Here is a 17,253-nt window from a genome sequence, read left to right as displayed (position 1 = left end):
CTTTAAATATTCTGTTGCTATGGAAACAGTCCATGTGGACAATACAAAACAAGAATTGAGTTGTGAAATGCAGTATTGACTCTCCCTTTAAATGTCAGTTTGTATGTATGTTTATTGTGATTTTCTTTCCAACAGAGAAACACCTTGACTGTATGTACTAAGCTTTGTCACACCTTGTGACAGCTAAGGTGTGACAGCTGAATAGTGGGCATCGGGAAGAAGAAAGCGGCAAAAAAGAGGCGAAAGCAGAAAACCGAGAAACCCCCACACAAAGCAACCACACACCGGCCCCGGGAGACCCACACAGACACAGCGAGACCCGCACACAAGAACCACACACCGGCCCCGGCAGAACCACACAGACACAGCGAGGACCCGCACACAAGCAACCACACACCGGCCCCGGAAAACCGACACAGACACAGCGAGACCCCACACAAGAACGCAACAGGCCCGGCAGACCCAAAAGACAAAGGAGACCCGCACAAAAGAACCAAACCGCCCCGGCAAACCACACAGACACAGCGAGACCCGCACACAAGCAACCACCAACCCGGCCCGGAAAACCACACAACACAGCGAGACCCGCCCCACAAAACCACACCGGCCCCCGCAGACCACAAACACAGGAGACCGCACCAAGAAACCACAACCGGCCCCCGGCAACCCACACAGCACAAAGAAACCCGCCACAAGCAACCGCCCCCGGCCCGCGACCACACAGACACAGCGAGACCAGCACACAAGAAACCGCACACAGGCCCGGCGACCCACACAGACACAGCGAGACCCGCACACAAGCAACCACACAACCCGGGCCCCCGGAGACCCACACAGACACAAGCAGACCCGAACACAAGCAACCGCACACCGGCCCGGCAGACCGACCAGAACACGAGACCCGCACCAACAAGCAACCACACACCGGCCCCGGCCGACCGCACACAGACACAGCGAGACCCGCACACAAGCAACACCCAAACCGGCCCCGGCAAAGGGAAACCCACAAAAGACACAGCGAGACCCGCACACAAGCAACCACACACCGGCCCGGCAGACAGACACAGAACACGAGACCCGCAAAAAAGCAACCACACAACCCGGCCCCCGGGAGACCCACACAGACAAAGCGAGACCCGCACACAAGCAACCACACACCGGCCCCGGCAGACCGACAAAACAGCGAGACCCGCACACAAGCAACCAAACACCGGCCCGGCAGACCGCACAGAAACAGCGAGACCCGACCCAACAACCAGGCCCGGCAGACCACAGACAAAAGGAGCCGCCCCCAAGCAACACCCCACCGGCCCGGGAGACCCACACAGACAAGCGAGACCCGCCCCACAAGCAACCGCACACCGGCCCCGGCAGACCGACAACAGACACAGCGAGACCCGCACACAAGCAACCACACAAACCCGGCCCGGCAGACCCACACAGACACAGCGGACCCGCACACAAGCAAACCACACACCGGCCCGGCAGACCGACACGACACAGCGAGACCCGCACACAAGCAACCCACACCGGCCCGGGCAGACCGACACGACCCCAGCGAGACCCGCACACAAGCAACGCACACCGGCCCCGGCAGAAACCCACACAGACCCCAGCGAGACCCGCACACAAGCAACCGCAACCGGCCCCCGGGAGACCGACACAGACACAGGGAGACCCGCACAAGCAACCGCACCCGGCCCGGCAGACCGACAAGACACAGCGAGACCGCACACAAGCAACCACACACCGGCCCCGGCAACCCACACGACACAGCGAGACCCGCACAACAAGCAAACACACACCGGCCCGGCGACCGGGCACAGACAAGCGAGACCCGCACCCCAAGCAACCAACCACCGGGCCCCGGCAAAACCGACACAGACACAGCGAGACCCGCACACAAGCAACACCACCGGCCCCGGCAGACCACACAGAAACAGCGAGACCCGCACACAAGCAACCACAACCGGGCCCGGCGACCCACACAGACACAGCAGACCCGCAAACAAAGCAACGCACAGGGCCGCGGCAGACCACCAGACACAGCGAGACCCGCACACAAGGGAAACCCCACACCGGCCCCGGAGACCCACAAGACCGCGAGACCCGCACACAAGCAACAAACCGGCCCGGAGAAGAAACAGAACAGCAGACCGCACCAAGCAACGCACACCGGCCGCGGCAGACCCACACAGACACAGCGAGTACCCGCACACAAGCAACCACACACCGGCCCCGGCAGACCGACACAGACACAGCGAGACCCGCACACAAGCAACCACACACCGGCCCCGGCAGACCGACACACAGACACAGCGAGACCCGCACACAAGCAACCACACACCGGCCCGGCAGACCCAACACAGACACAGCGAGACCCGCACACAAGCAACCACACACCGGCCCCGGCAGACCGACACACAGACACAGCGAGACCCGGCACACAAGCAACCACACACCGGCCCCGGCAGACCGACACACAGACACAGCGATGACCCGCACACAAGCAACCACACACCGGCCCCGGCAGACACACACAGACACAGCGAGACCCGCACACAAGCAACCACACACGGCCCCGGCAGACACACACAGACACAGCGAGACCCGCACACAAGCAACCACACACCGGCCCCGGCAGACCGACAAGACACAGCGAGACCCGCACCAAGCAACCACACACCGGCCCGGCAGGGCCCACACGAAAAACAGCGAGACCCGCCCCACAAGCAACCACACACCGGGGCCCCCCCAGACCGACACAGGACCCCAGCGAGACCCGCACACAAGCAACCGCACACCGGCCCCGGGAGACCCACACAGAACAGCGAGACCCGCCACACAAGCAACCACACACCGGCCCCGGCAGACCGACACAGACACAGCAGAACCCCCACACAAGCAACCGCACAACCGGCCCCCGGAGACCGACCAACACAGCGAGACCCGCAAAACAAGCAACCACAACCGTGCCCCGGCAGACCCACACAGACAACAGCGAGAAACCCGCAAAACAGCAACCACAAAACCGGCCCGGCAGGACCACACAGACACAAACGAGACCCCACCCAAGCAACACACACACGGCCCCGGCAGACCGAACAGAAAGTCGAGACCGCACACAAGCAACCGCACACGGCCCGGAGACCCACACAACCCCCAGCAGACCGCACACAAGCAACCGCACACCGGCCCCGGCAGACCGACAAAAGCCAGCAGACCGCACACAAGCAACCGCACACCGGCCCCGGCAACCGACACAACACAGCGGACCCGCACACCGCCCCGGCAGACCCACACAGACACAGCGAGACCCGCACACAAGAACCACCAAACGGCCGACGGACCCCCAAAAGACAAAGCGAACCCGCACCAAAGCACACAACGGCCCGGCAGACCGACACAGACAAAAGCGAACCGACACAAGAAACAAAGGCCCGGCAGACGACACAGACACAGAGACCCGCACACAAGCAACCCACAAACCGGCCCCGGGAGAACCACACAGACAAGGAGACCCCACACAAGAAACCACACACGGCCCGGAGACCCAACAACAGACAAGGAGACCGCACACAAGCAAACAACCCGGCCCGGAGACCGACACAGACACAGCGAGACCCGCACACAGCAACCACCACACGGCCCCGGCAGACCCAACAGACAGGGACCCCCACACAAGCAAACCAACACCGGCCCCGGAGAACACACACGACCAGAGAGACCCCACAAAGAACCACACACGGCCCCGGGCAGACCGAACAGGACACAGCGAGGACCGCACACAAACAACCACACACCGGCCCGGGAGACCCCCACAGACAAAGAGACGCACAAAGCAAAATAACACGGCCCGGAGACGAACAGACAACAGCGAGACCACACAAGCAACCGCACACGGCCCCGGCAGACCCCAGACAGGGGAGACCGCACAACAAGAACCCCACCATGGCCCCGGCAGACCGACAACAGACAAGGAGACCGCACACCCAAAAACAACACCGGCCCGGCAGACCCCACAGACCAGCGAGACCGCACACAACAACCCAACCGCCCCGGCGACGACACCCGACACAGCGAGACCCGCACACCGGCCCGGCAGACCGAAAACCCGACACCCGAACCCGGCCCCCGGCAGACCCACACAGACACAGCGAGACCCCGCACACAAGCAACCACACAACCCGGCCCGGCAGACCGAAACGACACAGGAGAGCCGCACGCAAGCAACCACACACCGGCCCCGGCAGACCGAACACAGGACCGCGAGACCGGGACACAAGCAACCAAAAGGCCGCCCCGGCGGACCCACACAGACACGCGGACCGCAACAAGCAACCGCACAGGCCCCGGGAAGCGCACAGACAAAGCGAGACCCACACAAGCAACCAACACCGGCCCGGCAGCCCACCAACACAGCGGACCGCAAACAAGTACCACACACCCCCCCGGGGGGAACCACACAACACACAACCCCAACAAAAAAAAACCGGGCCCGGGGAGACCCCCCAGAAACGCGAGACCCGCACACAAGCAAACCCCCCAACCGGCCCCGGCAGAAAACAAAAAAGGAGACCCCCACAAAGAACCACACACCGGCCCCCCGACCCACACAGACACAGCGAGACCCGCACACAACAACCACAACCGGCCCCGGGAAAAACACAAAACAGCGAGCCCCCCACACAGCAACCCCCACCCGGCCCCCCCAACCAAAGAAAGGAGAAAGGAAAAAACAAAAAAAACCGGGGAGAAAAAAAGAAAAAGGGGAGAAAAAGCCCCAAAAAAAAGGAGGGAAAAAAAGACAAGGAGAAAAAAAAGAAAAAGGGGAGAAAAAAAGAAAAGAGAAAGAAAAAAAAAAAAAGGGGAGAAAAAAGAAAGGAGGGGAAAAAAGCCCCAAAAAAAGGGGCAGACCCCCCAAAAAAAGGAGACCCGAAAAAAGAAAAAGAAGGCCCGGGAGAACCCAAAAAACGAGAGCACACAAGCAAAAACAGGCCCGGGGGACCGACAAAAGGCCGCGAGACCGCACACAAGCAACAACACAGGCCCCGGCAGACCCCCACGACACAGCGAACCCGACACAAGCAACCAACACCGGCCCCGGCAGACCCCAAGACAAGCGAGACCCGCAAAAAAAGCAACCAAAAAACCCCGGGCCCCGGCAGACCACACAGACACGGAGACCCGAACACCGGGCCCCGGCAGACCGAAAAAGGGCACGCAGACCCCCAACACCCGGCCCGGAAAACCCCAAAAACCAAACAGCGAGACCCGCACACAAGCAACCACACACCGGCCCCGGAGACGACAGACAAGCGGAAGGCCCGCAAACAACCACACACCGGCCCCGGGGACCGCAAGAACAGGAGACCGCACAAAGAAAACCCCACACCGGGCCCGGGGAACCCACAGACACAGCGAGCCGCACACAAGAACCCCCACACCGGCCCCGGCAGGACACCAAAAAAGCGAGACCCGCAACAAGAACCAACCCCCGGCCCCGGCAGACCCCACACAACAGGAGCCCCCAACAAAGAACACACACCGGCCCCGGCAGACGAAAAAGACCAGGAGACCCGACACAAGCAACCCCCACACCGGCCCCGGGAACCCAACAGAAACAGCGAGACCGCACACAAGCAAAACCCCCAAAACCCCGGGCCCCCGGGAGACCGAAAAAAGACACAGGGACCCGACACAAGAACCACAACGGCCCCGGCGACCCACACAGAAACAGCGAACCGCACACAAGCAAACCCACCCGGCCCCCGGCCAACCGACACGACACAGGAGCCCGCAAACAAAACAACAACCCGGCCCCGGCAGACCGACACAGACCCCCCGCGGACCCGAACAAACAAGACACACCGGCCCCGGAGCCCACACAGACACAGGGGACCCGCACACACCGCAACCCCACCACGGCCCCCGGGACCCCACAAACAAACGAGCCCGCACACCCCGAACGACACAGGCCCCGGCAGACCCAACAGACAAGCGAGACCCCAACAAGCAACCACCCACCGGCCCCGGAGACCCACACAGACACGCGAGCCCGAACAAAAAACACCCCCCCCGGGGGGACCCAACAGAACGGAGACCGACACAAACAACCAACACCGGCCGCGGCAGACCGAACAGGGAAAAGGAGAGACACAACAACCACACACCGGCCCCGGAGACCCCACGGGCAAGCGAGACCCGCACAAAGCAACCCCAAACCCCCCCCCGCAGACCCACACAGAAAGCGAGACCCCACAAGCAAAAAAGGGGGAGACAAAAAGAAAGCGAGAACGCAACAAGAAACAAAAAGGGGGACCCCCCCCAAAGAAAAAGGAACCCGGAAAAAAGAAAAAGAAACCGGCCCCGGAGACCCCCAAAGAAAGGGGAAACCGAACAAGAAAAAAACAGGCCCCGAGACCACAAAAGACAAAAGGGGACCCGCAACAAAAAACCACCCCACCCGGCCCCCAGACCCACCAAAGACCAGGAGACCCGCAACAAGAACCACCCCGGCCCCGGAGACCCACACAGACACAGGAACCCGCACACAAGAAAACCCCACACCGGCCCCCCAGACCGACAAACACAGCGAACCGCACACAAAAACCGCACACCCCCCAGACCCACAAAACAACGGAAACCCCCACACAACAACCACACACCCCCCAAACCCCCACAAAAAAACCCACAGAAACCAAAAAACCCCCCCACACCGACAAACACCAACCCCACACAAGCAACCAACACCGGCCCGGCAGACCCAAACAAAAAAGCGAGCCCGCCACAAGCAAAACCCCAACCGGCCCGGCAGAAAAAAAGACAACGAGACCCAAAAAAAAAAAAAGGCCCCCAACGGGAAAAAAAACAGGGAGAGAAAAGAACCAAACGGGGAGACCAACAAAAAAGGAGAAAGAACAAGAACCAACACGGGGCAGAGACAAAGAACAGCGAGACCCCCACACAAGCAACCGACAAAGGCCCCGGAGACCCACACGACCAGCAGACCGCCACAAGAACCCCACACGGCCCCCGGAGACCACACAGACAAGGGAACCCCACACAAGCAAAACCCCAAAAAAACCCGGCCCGGCAGACCCACACAGACACAGCGAGACCCGCACACAAGCAACCACACACCGGCCCGGCAGACCCACACAGACACAGCCGAGACCCGCACACAAGCAACCACACACCTGCCCGGCAGACCCAACACAGCCACAGCGCGACCCGCACACAAGCAACCGCACACCGGCACCCGTCAGACCCAATCACAGGACCACCACCGAGGACCCTACACACAAGCAAACCAACCACACCGGCCCCGTCTAGACCCACACAGACACATGCGTAGGACCCGCCACCAAGCCAACCACCACACACCGGCCCCTGCAGGACCGACACCATGACACAGCAGAACCCGCACACACTCAACCACCACACCGGTCACATTCATACCTACACGATACAACATCTATACCCTCACACAATAACCCACCCACCTTCCCGGTCATACCCACACCAGGACCACATCGAGACCCTCACACAAGAACCACACACCGGCCCCGGCAGACCAACACAGACACAGCGAGACCCGCACACAAGCAAACCGCCACACCTGCCCCCGGCAGACCGACACAGACACAGCGAGACCCGCACACAAGCAACCCACACCGGCCCCGGCAGACGCCACAGGACACAGCCAGTACCCGCACACAAGCAACCACACACCGGCCCCGGCAGCCCGACACAGACCACAGCGAGACCCGCACACAAGCAACCACACACCGGCCCCGGCAGAAAGACAAGACACAGCGGAAAACCCCCACACAAGAACCGCACACCGGGCCCCCGGGAGACCGACACAGAACAGGAGACCGCACAAAGGGAACCACACACCCGGCCCCGGAGCCCCCAAAAGACACGCGGACCCGCACACAAGCAACCCCACACCGGCCCCGGGAGACCGAAAGAAAAACGAGACCCCCCACCAAAAACCCAAAAACCCCGGCCCCGGCGACCACAAGACAAAGCGAGACCCCCCAAGAACCGACCGGCCCCGGCGCCCACACAGACAAGGGGACCCGCACACAAAACAAACCCACACACCGGGCCCCCCCAGACCGAAAACAAGCGAGACCCGCACAAAAGAACCACACAGGCCCGCAGACCGACACAGAAAAGGAGACCCGGCACACAGCAACCACAACGGCCCCGGCAGACGAAAAGACAAGCGAGACCCGCCCAAAAAAACCACACACCGGCCCGGCGACCCACAACAGGGCAAGCGAGACCCGCACACAAGCAACCCCACACCGGCCCGGAGACCGCAAAAACAAGCGAGACCGCAACAAGCAACCAACACCGGGGGCAGACCCAACAGACAAGGGACCCGCACACAAACAACCAACAAACCCGGGCCCGGGAGACCGACACAGAACAGCGAGACCCGCCAACAAGAACGCACCCCGGCCCCCGGGGCCCCCAGACACAGCGAGCCCCACACAAGCAACCCCACACCGGCCCGGAGAGACCAAGACACAGCGGACCCGCAACAAGCAAACCCCCACCGGCCCCCCAGACCCCCAAGACACAGCGAGACCCGACACAAGCAACAAACACCGGCCCGGGAGACCCCACACGACAAAGGAGACCGCCAAAGAAACACAAACCCGGGCCCCGGGACCCACACAACACACACCCCCCAACAACAACCAAACCCCCCCCCGGGAACCCACACAAAAAGGAGACCCCACACAAGAACAACACCCCCCGGAGAAAACACAACAAAGCAGCCCCAAAAAAGCAACCCCGGCCCCCGGCAACACACAACACCCGAGACCCGACACAAGCAACCCCACCGGCCCCGGCAGACCACAAGGGCACAGGTACCCCCAACAAGCACCACAACCGGCCCGGCAGACCGAACAGACAAGCAACCCCACCAAACAACCACACACCCCCCCCACCACACAAACAGGGAAACCCCACAAACAACCCACCCCCCCCAACCGACAAACCGCAACCCCCCAAAACCACCCCCCCGGCCCGGGAACCCAACAACACACGAGACCCCCACACAAAACCCCACACCCCCGCGACCCACACAGACACAGCGAGACCCCCACACAAGCAACCCACACCGGCCCCCGGAAACCAACAAACACAGGAGACCCCCACACAAGCAAAAACCCCACACCGGGCCCGGAGACCAAAGACAAGCGAGACCCGCACACAAGCAAACCACACCGGCCCCCCAACCCAACAACCAGCGAACCCCCACACCAAACCAACCAACACCGCCCCGGCAGACCCACAACACAAAAGCGAGACCCGCACACAAGCAACCCACACCGGCCGGGCAGACCGACACAGACACAGCGAGACCCGCACACAAGCAACCACACACCGGCCGCGCAGACCGACACAGACAAAGCGATACCCGCACACAAGCAACCACACACCGGCCCCGGCAGACCGACAAGACACAGCGAGACCCGCACACAAGCAACCACACACCGGCCCGGCAGACCGACACAGACAACGATGACCCCACACAAGCAACCACACACACCTTGCAGACCCTAACATACACGGATACCCTCAACAAGAACACACCAACAACACACATCTATACCCTCACACAATCAACCACACACCTTCCCCTTCATACCTACACATACACATCTATACCCTCACACAATCAACCACACACCTTCCCCTTCATACCTACACATACATAGAGAAAGTTTGTTACAATACAAGGTTAATTTTGAGATGATGAAGCTGTTCGCAAATTTCTCAGCTTCTTAACTTGATCTACATCCTCACACCTTCCTCTCACACCTTCACCCTCACACCTTCACCCTCACACCTTTTACCCTCACACCTTCATTCCCACACCTTCCTCTCACACCGTCACACCTATGAGGGCTGCCACGAAGCTGTTTAGCCTATTGCGATATATTGTGATACAAATGGACTGTATTGCAATACATATTGAGATATTTTTCTTTGTCATTGTCACTTTACATTTATTTCATAACAATGTATCTGTAATATGAAGTATCATTTTATAAAATGATTGATATGTCACCAATGATGATTAATCATAGCATACATACATATGTATGTATTTGTTTAATTAATTATTGTTATGAAACAAACTTGAAATAAATTAATTAACATATATTCATGTTTTTTTGTAAAATTAAGGCATTATTTAAATTTTATTTAAAGAATATAACCTTGTTGAGAAATTATTCAAATTTGCATTCTTAATACTAAATCTGAATTGTTGTACGGTTTTTCCAATTCCATTTTTGTTTTCAGTAGACATAAGTGATGCATGTGTCATGCGAATATGTGAATAATTTTGTGATGAATATTGACCAGATCATTTCACTCTTTACCTTTTTGTTTGACACAAGATTGTAAGATTTTTCGTCTGTGGCTATTGCAGATGTTGAACAGGATCATACCAGCGTTTGAATAGACCTCAGGGTTTCAAGCGTCTGCATGACTTATTGACTTTATCAAGTGTCATGCAATAACAATGACATAAACACCTTCATCCTATCAACTAACTCTTTTATGTCCTCACACTCACCTTCATCTCTCACTCTTTTAGCTCACCTGGTCTGAAGGACGAGGATGAGTATATGTCATACTATGTCATCCATCTGTTGTCTGTATGTCAACAATTTCTCTCAGAATTTAACTGAATTTAACTCGACAAAATTGTACAAATGGTTGGGCTGACCCCCTACCTCCCAATCCACCCCCCAACCCCGACCCCAACCCAACTCCAAACCCGCTCAACCCCCCCCCCCCCCCCCCCCCCCCCCCCCCTCGAACCTCCCTTCCAACCTCCACCTTCCCAACCCCCAAACCTCAATCAAACCGCAACCCCATACCCATTTAAGGCAGCTGAGGGGCAGATCAAAAGGGTCCTGCTATATTGCTACAAATCCCTTCTTCTCTAAAACTATGCACTGGATATCACTCATATTTGCCTGGAAGCATCCCTAGATGTTTCCTGACACACCTTCATCCCAAACATTTTTAACACTCTCACATATATTCTTACCCTCTCATAAAATCACCCACACAATAACACTCTTATACACTTACCACACACTTATACACTCCCATACAATCAACCACACACTTACACTCCCATACAATCAACCACACACTTACACTCCCATACAATCACCCACACACTTACACTCCCATACAATCACCCACACACACACACTCATCATACAATCAACCACCACTACACTCGCAACACACATAACATAGCACACATACTTACCCTCTCATACAATCACCCACACACTTACACTCCCATACAATCACCCACACACTTACACTCCCATACAATCAACCACACACTTACACTCCCCTACAATCACCCACATACTTACACTCCCATACAATCACCCACACACTTACACTCTCATACAATCACCCACACACTTACACTCCCATACAATCACCCACACACTTACACTCCCATACAATCACCCACACACTTACACTCCCATACAATCACCCACACACTTACACTCCCATACAATCACCCACACACTTACACTCCCATACAATCACCCATACTCTCTCATACAATCACCCACACACTCTCATACAATCACCTACACACTTACACTCCCATACAATCACCCACACACTTACACTCTCATACAATCACCCACACACTTACACTCTCATACAATCACCCACACACTTACACTCTCATACAATCACCCACACATCTTCGCCCACACATCTTCGCCCACATATCTTCACCAACACACTCACGAGAACTTCTACCTTCACTCACACAAGACCTTATAAGGTTATGTCTTTGTGTGACCATTAGTCTGGCCTACTGTCCTTTCCGTTAGTGTGGGTGTATGGGGGTGAGTTAAGACAACATGGCCATCAGGGGGAGGCGGGACACCAGTGATGACATATAATAGCTGACCTCCTCTTTTATCCCTCACCTGGGGCAGTTAGTCACAAAACTACAGATGTGTCTAGATTAGCCTTCACCTTCAGACATCAGGGAAATGCTAGTGTTACAACCTCATGTACTTCAAGTCTGTCTGTAATAATGGTACTCCTAAGGCCGTTTTACCTTTCCAATATACAGTGATACCTTGACAAGTCTTGGTTAACCAGTTATGGTAAACGTACTGTCAGAGGTGAAATATGTTTATATAGCCATTCATTTCAATTTATTTTTTTTTTTTATTTTTTATATGAAGAAAAAATATATTTTCATTAGTATATTAATTTTTGTTTTGGGGTTTTACTTCTAAGAACATTTTTTACTAACTGAAAATTTTGAAATGTGTCCAAGTATTTTTCATTTTTACAAGCTTGTGGCGAGCTTAAACACAAAATCTTGATAAATTTTGATCAAAAGAATTATAACTAACAAAAATCATTTTTATCACAAAATGAAGACTTGTCTATTTGGAGAAAAACATTGACTATTCCAATTCATTATGGAAGTATAAAATTCCAGCATCTTGGCTTATACTTTATTTATCTGCACATAAGCCTCCGCCCCATATTCTTCACTTTTGCAGAATCAGCAATTTTAAAAAGCTAAAGCTTAAAGTGGTTTACAAATAAATCCTCCCCAAACTTTAATACAAATCTCTATCACAAGAGGACAGGGCTCTTTTGAGGATTAATATATTGTACATGTACTAATTTTCCATCATTGTTTCAAGATGTTATGAATTAACTAACATGGGTAATTTTGTAGTTAAGAAGAATATTTGACATGATTGCACTTTTAAAATTGCATGATGGAATAATCATTGTACTATATTTCTCTTGTAATAAGTCCAGGGGGCCATTTCAACCTTGAGTGGAAGTGGAGGGTCAGTTTTTTGCAGGACAGTAAAATTATAATTTTTACTGAATTGAAATTAAGCTTATTGTTAGGTAAATACAGTACTTACATCGGTGTAGACATGGGTGGGCTTATTACCAGACATGGGCTTATTGTCAGATAAATACATCAGTATAGACATGGGTTGGTTTATTACCAGACATGGGCTTATTGTCAGATAAATACAGTACTTATTACCAGACATGGGCTTACTGTCGGATAAATACAGTACTTACATCAGTGTAGACATGGGTGGGCTTATTACCAGACATGGGCTTATTGTCAGATAAATACATCATTGTAGACATGGGTGCGCTTATTACCAGACATGGGCCTATTGTCAGATATATACAGTACTTATATCAGTGTAGACATGGATGGGTTTATTACCAGACATGGGCTTACTGTCAGATATATACAGTACTTATATCAGTGTAGACATGGGTGGGCTTATTACCAGACATGGGCTTATTGTCAGATAAATACAGTACTTATATCAGTGTAGACATGGGTGGGCTTATTACCAGACATGGGCTTATTGTCAGATAAATACAGTACTTACATCAGTGTAGACATGGGTGGGCTTATTACCAGACATGGGCTTATTGTCAGATAAACACAGTACTTATATCAGTGTAGACATGGGTGGGCTTATTACCAGACATGGGCTTATTGTCAGATAAACACAGTACTTATATAACTGTGTAGACATGGGTGGGCTTATTACCAGACATGGGCTTATTGTCAGATATATACACCAATACATTGAGGTCACAGTTCTATGACAAAGACAAAAGACTAAAATGGTGCTGTGTTTTCATAAATAATATTGTACAATTTTTGGACAAATTGTGTTAGTTTTAAGGACATTTACTCAATATTTCAAGTAAGGCCATCTTACCTGAACAAATATTTTTCTATGAACACACTGACAAAAAATAGTGGTAATCAATTTCACTAAACTATTTTATCTATCAATATTGACTCGTTACTTGGTGTTGATCACTTCACAGCTTCGTTATTTCACAATACTGTTTTCCTACTAATAATACATGGCTTATTTTTGTGTGTGGCTTATTTTCAAGATGTTTATGTTAATTATAAAGAGGGTACTGAGAACAGGTTATCTGATCTATATTATGTGAAATTGTTGTTTATTATGGCACCTATGTTGTGTTTACATTAGATAAGCTGCCTATATAGCATGCCTGAATAAAGAAATATATATTCGAATAAAGAAACATATTCAAGTTCTTTAAAATGTATGTCTAAGATAGACATTTAAGGTCATAGGTCAAATATGTGTTTTGTGTTACAGTACGTTTGTGTAATGATAATTATTTTGGTACAAAAAAGACATGAACAAATTCTTGAAGCAAATTCTTTTGAAATATTATAGATCTAGACATCCGTCATTTTTATACTCAAGCAAGAGATTCTAGATGGATCTTTGTGCCCAGTATAAATGAGATTTAACAAAAAGATTGTTTGCTTGTTTTCCTCGTAAGTATCTGTTTTGTTGACACAATTGAACATGCTTACATTTGGACAAACAGGAATGGACAAACAAATTTGATGAAATAACAACAGAAGTCAGCTTTCAAAATCCAAGATGGCAACCTTTCAGCCATTTTGTTTTCTGGATTAGTGTCAGAATTGAAACTCAAGAAATAGTGATAGAAAGAATTGTTTAACAATGAATGAAGGGAAACACTTATGGACCACAGATGAAGGTCAATTTGAATAGTCCAATATCTAATGATGGTTGGCAAAAAAATTTGAGCTAGATGAAAAAGTGTCACTTTTGTCAGCTCATAGGAAGGTAAATTTTCCAAAATACATTTACACATGATGACAGTACTTGTAATCTGTCATAATCTATTACATTATATTGTAAACTATGACAGATGGACGGTAGCTACGATAAACTAGTAATGTTATAATGATGTTTATTTGCGACCGTAAAATTCTACTAACTTTCTGTAACTGGCTAACTCACCTGTCATTACTAAGGTCCATAACTGTCTGACTAGGTCATAAGTGTTGTCCTTATCGGCAGTTAGTGGACTGTTCATTTTGTCACTCAAGTAAGCACTGTTGTGACACTGCCCACTCACTCAACAGGTATCCGCAAATATCGAGAATCTCTAGATCTGGAAATACCAGTTTAAGTTTTGTACATTTACACTGCCATCATAAAATACTTTTTACAGCATTACTTGTCCGTCAGTCCTTCTGTCTATCCATCGTATTGCATTCAGGTATATATATAGCATTCATTTGTCCGTTTCTCCCTCTGTCTTTTGTACTGGATATAAAATAGCATATCTTCATCCCTCTTTCCTTCTTAATTCAGTATTACAATTCCTCTGTCCATCTTGCTGTCTTTTTGTACTGTATATATGATAGACAAGACTTTAGCCCACTGTCATCAAATGGAGTGGTCGGGTGGCACAGTGGTAACACACTTGCCTTTCACCTAGGCGGCCGGGGTTCGATTCCCCGATGGCCTAGGTGAAATGGTATGGGGTCACCTGCCCGACCACATGGGTTTTCCCCGGGTAATCTGGTTTCCTCCCACAGTAAGACCCCTCACGCGCTTCCATCCGGGCCAACAAGCGTGATTAATGTTAATATAACTTATAAATTGTTGTAAAATAAATAAAGTTTACATTACATCAAATTGAGGGCTATTTGAATCACTCTTAGTCCATCTACACCATCCTTCCTCCGTCATCCATACATAAACTCCCCGTATAATCACTAGTATTTCCTGAGAAGTACCAGAAGAATAAGTACTTCATTTTATAGATACCTTTCTGATGATCCCTTGTTGTGTATGTTCGATTTTGAAACTGATTGGAAAACAAGATGGCTGACATTAGTGGCCATTTTGAATTTTGACAGCTAAAGTTTTTTGTCACTGATTTCTCAGAAAGTTCTTAATTAATGTAACTTTTTCAAATGTCATATGAAGGTCACTTTGGTTCTTAGTTTGGTGTGCATATTCAATGCTTAGACTAATCAGAAAACAAGGTGGCCAACAGGTAGCCATTTTGAATTTGTACAACTTAAAGTTTTTATCACTATTTAAGAGAAAGTTCTTCATTGATTTTTCTCAAATTTCATAAGAAGGTTTCTCTTTGTCCCTAGTTGTGTAAGTTTAAAGTTTAGACTTGATGGAGAAAGGAAGGCCACCATGCAACCATTTTGAATTTTAATATGTACAGTGTGTTGTTATTATTTCTCAGAAAGGTTTTCATGGACCTTTTTCTAAATTTTATGTGTGGGTTTCTCTTGTATTAGTTGAAATTTATTATCAAAATTTTTCAGATTTCCAAAGGGTGTAGGTTCCAATAAAGTAAAGAAAACTAGAGAAAAGATCAGTCTTAAATGATCCTATAAAGTTAATTCAATGGTATGCGTATATTTCTTAAGTTTTCATTTATTTGTATTTTTCAGAGTGGTTAACAGGACATGGGAAGTGACATATCTCAAAATAGAGACTGCAGAACCAAACATGGAAAGAAATTCAGAACCTCCCCAGATATCGTCTGAATTATGAGATAGTAAAAAACTCTTGTTCCTCTAAAAATCATATTTTTTAAAATGTAATATAACAGTCTGAAAGAAACTGACAATTTTTTTTTTTTTTTGAAAACCTGTCGCCTGAAGTTGCATGAAGTAAGAAAATTGGAACATTTCTCTGTTGATATGGTTATTTCATCCACAATCGTGTATACTATCAGATGTAAAATAAAATCATTGTATTTCTATTTCTGTATATATGCTGTTGCAAAGACAATGAGATATAAATAAAGATTTTTAATACACTGTCTTCGTTGGTACAGTGATGCGAATCCCACCAATATTGTATTAGGACAGATTGTGTCCTGTTGTCCTGACACATTCGCCAAATTAAAGACATTCAGGGAAAATACAGCCTTCTGCTAGATTGTTGGCAGCCATTAACACCAGAAGCAGGACAAGGCAATGGACTCCTTCCAGAAAGAAAATGAAGGATCAACTCTGTTTCTGATTTCCTGAAATAGAGGTAGAAAACTGGTGCTGGTGAAGTACCCATAGCTGAAGGTAACTGATTTAATATGAGCGTTGGGTCTGACTCCTTGTGGGTTAGAGAGCAGGACCTACATGGGAAAGTGGATAAACCATCGGATGATTTTGATTAAATTTGGTCTGAAGTATAATTCGGGTGTAGGAGATCCAAATTATATAAATAAAATTGGAAGGACAGTGAGTGGCCCCTCAGGAGTTGGAGGGGCAGGACCCCATAGGGAAAAGGAGGAATTTCTTTGAAATCTTTCTTCTATAAGGGA

At 50.7% G+C, this 17,253-nt stretch overlaps 4 protein-coding genes across 4 annotated transcripts in view; all 4 read left to right on the top strand.

Annotated features, from left to right (window-relative positions):
• LOC117331207 (proteoglycan 4-like) overlaps positions 1-3,850 on the top strand; it is a 34,016-nt gene extending 30,166 nt beyond the window's left edge. The window contains exon 2 of the mRNA XM_033889804.1: positions 206-3,850. Coding sequence (XP_033745695.1) covers positions 206-3,850 — 3,645 coding nt within the window. The remainder of the gene's footprint in view (positions 1-205) is intronic.
• LOC117330756 (cysteine-rich DPF motif domain-containing protein 1-like) overlaps positions 1-16,747 on the top strand; it is a 59,161-nt gene extending 42,414 nt beyond the window's left edge. Inside the window, exon 5 of the mRNA XM_033889227.1 lies at positions 16,379-16,747. The gene's annotated coding sequence lies outside the window, so the exon portion shown is untranslated. The remainder of the gene's footprint in view (positions 1-16,378) is intronic.
• On the top strand, positions 3,952-7,335 carry LOC117331206 (proteoglycan 4-like). The gene is made up of 2 exons (XM_033889803.1): positions 3,952-4,436; positions 4,869-7,335. The coding sequence occupies exons 1-2, from the start codon at positions 3,952-3,954 to the stop codon at positions 7,333-7,335; spliced, it is 2,952 nt and encodes a 983-aa protein (XP_033745694.1).
• Positions 7,409-9,553, top strand: LOC117331205 (proline-rich extensin-like protein EPR1). The gene has a single exon (XM_033889802.1). It carries the CDS (start codon positions 7,409-7,411, stop codon positions 9,551-9,553), a length of 2,145 nt encoding a protein of 714 aa, XP_033745693.1.
• Positions 16,748-17,253: the final 506 nt, after the last annotated feature.

The sequence above is a fragment of the Pecten maximus genome, chromosome 7 (genome assembly GCF_902652985.1).
Source record: "Pecten maximus chromosome 7, xPecMax1.1, whole genome shotgun sequence".
Taxonomy (NCBI): domain Eukaryota; kingdom Metazoa; phylum Mollusca; class Bivalvia; order Pectinida; family Pectinidae; genus Pecten; species Pecten maximus.
This window is presented reverse-complemented; position numbering and strand designations above follow the sequence as displayed.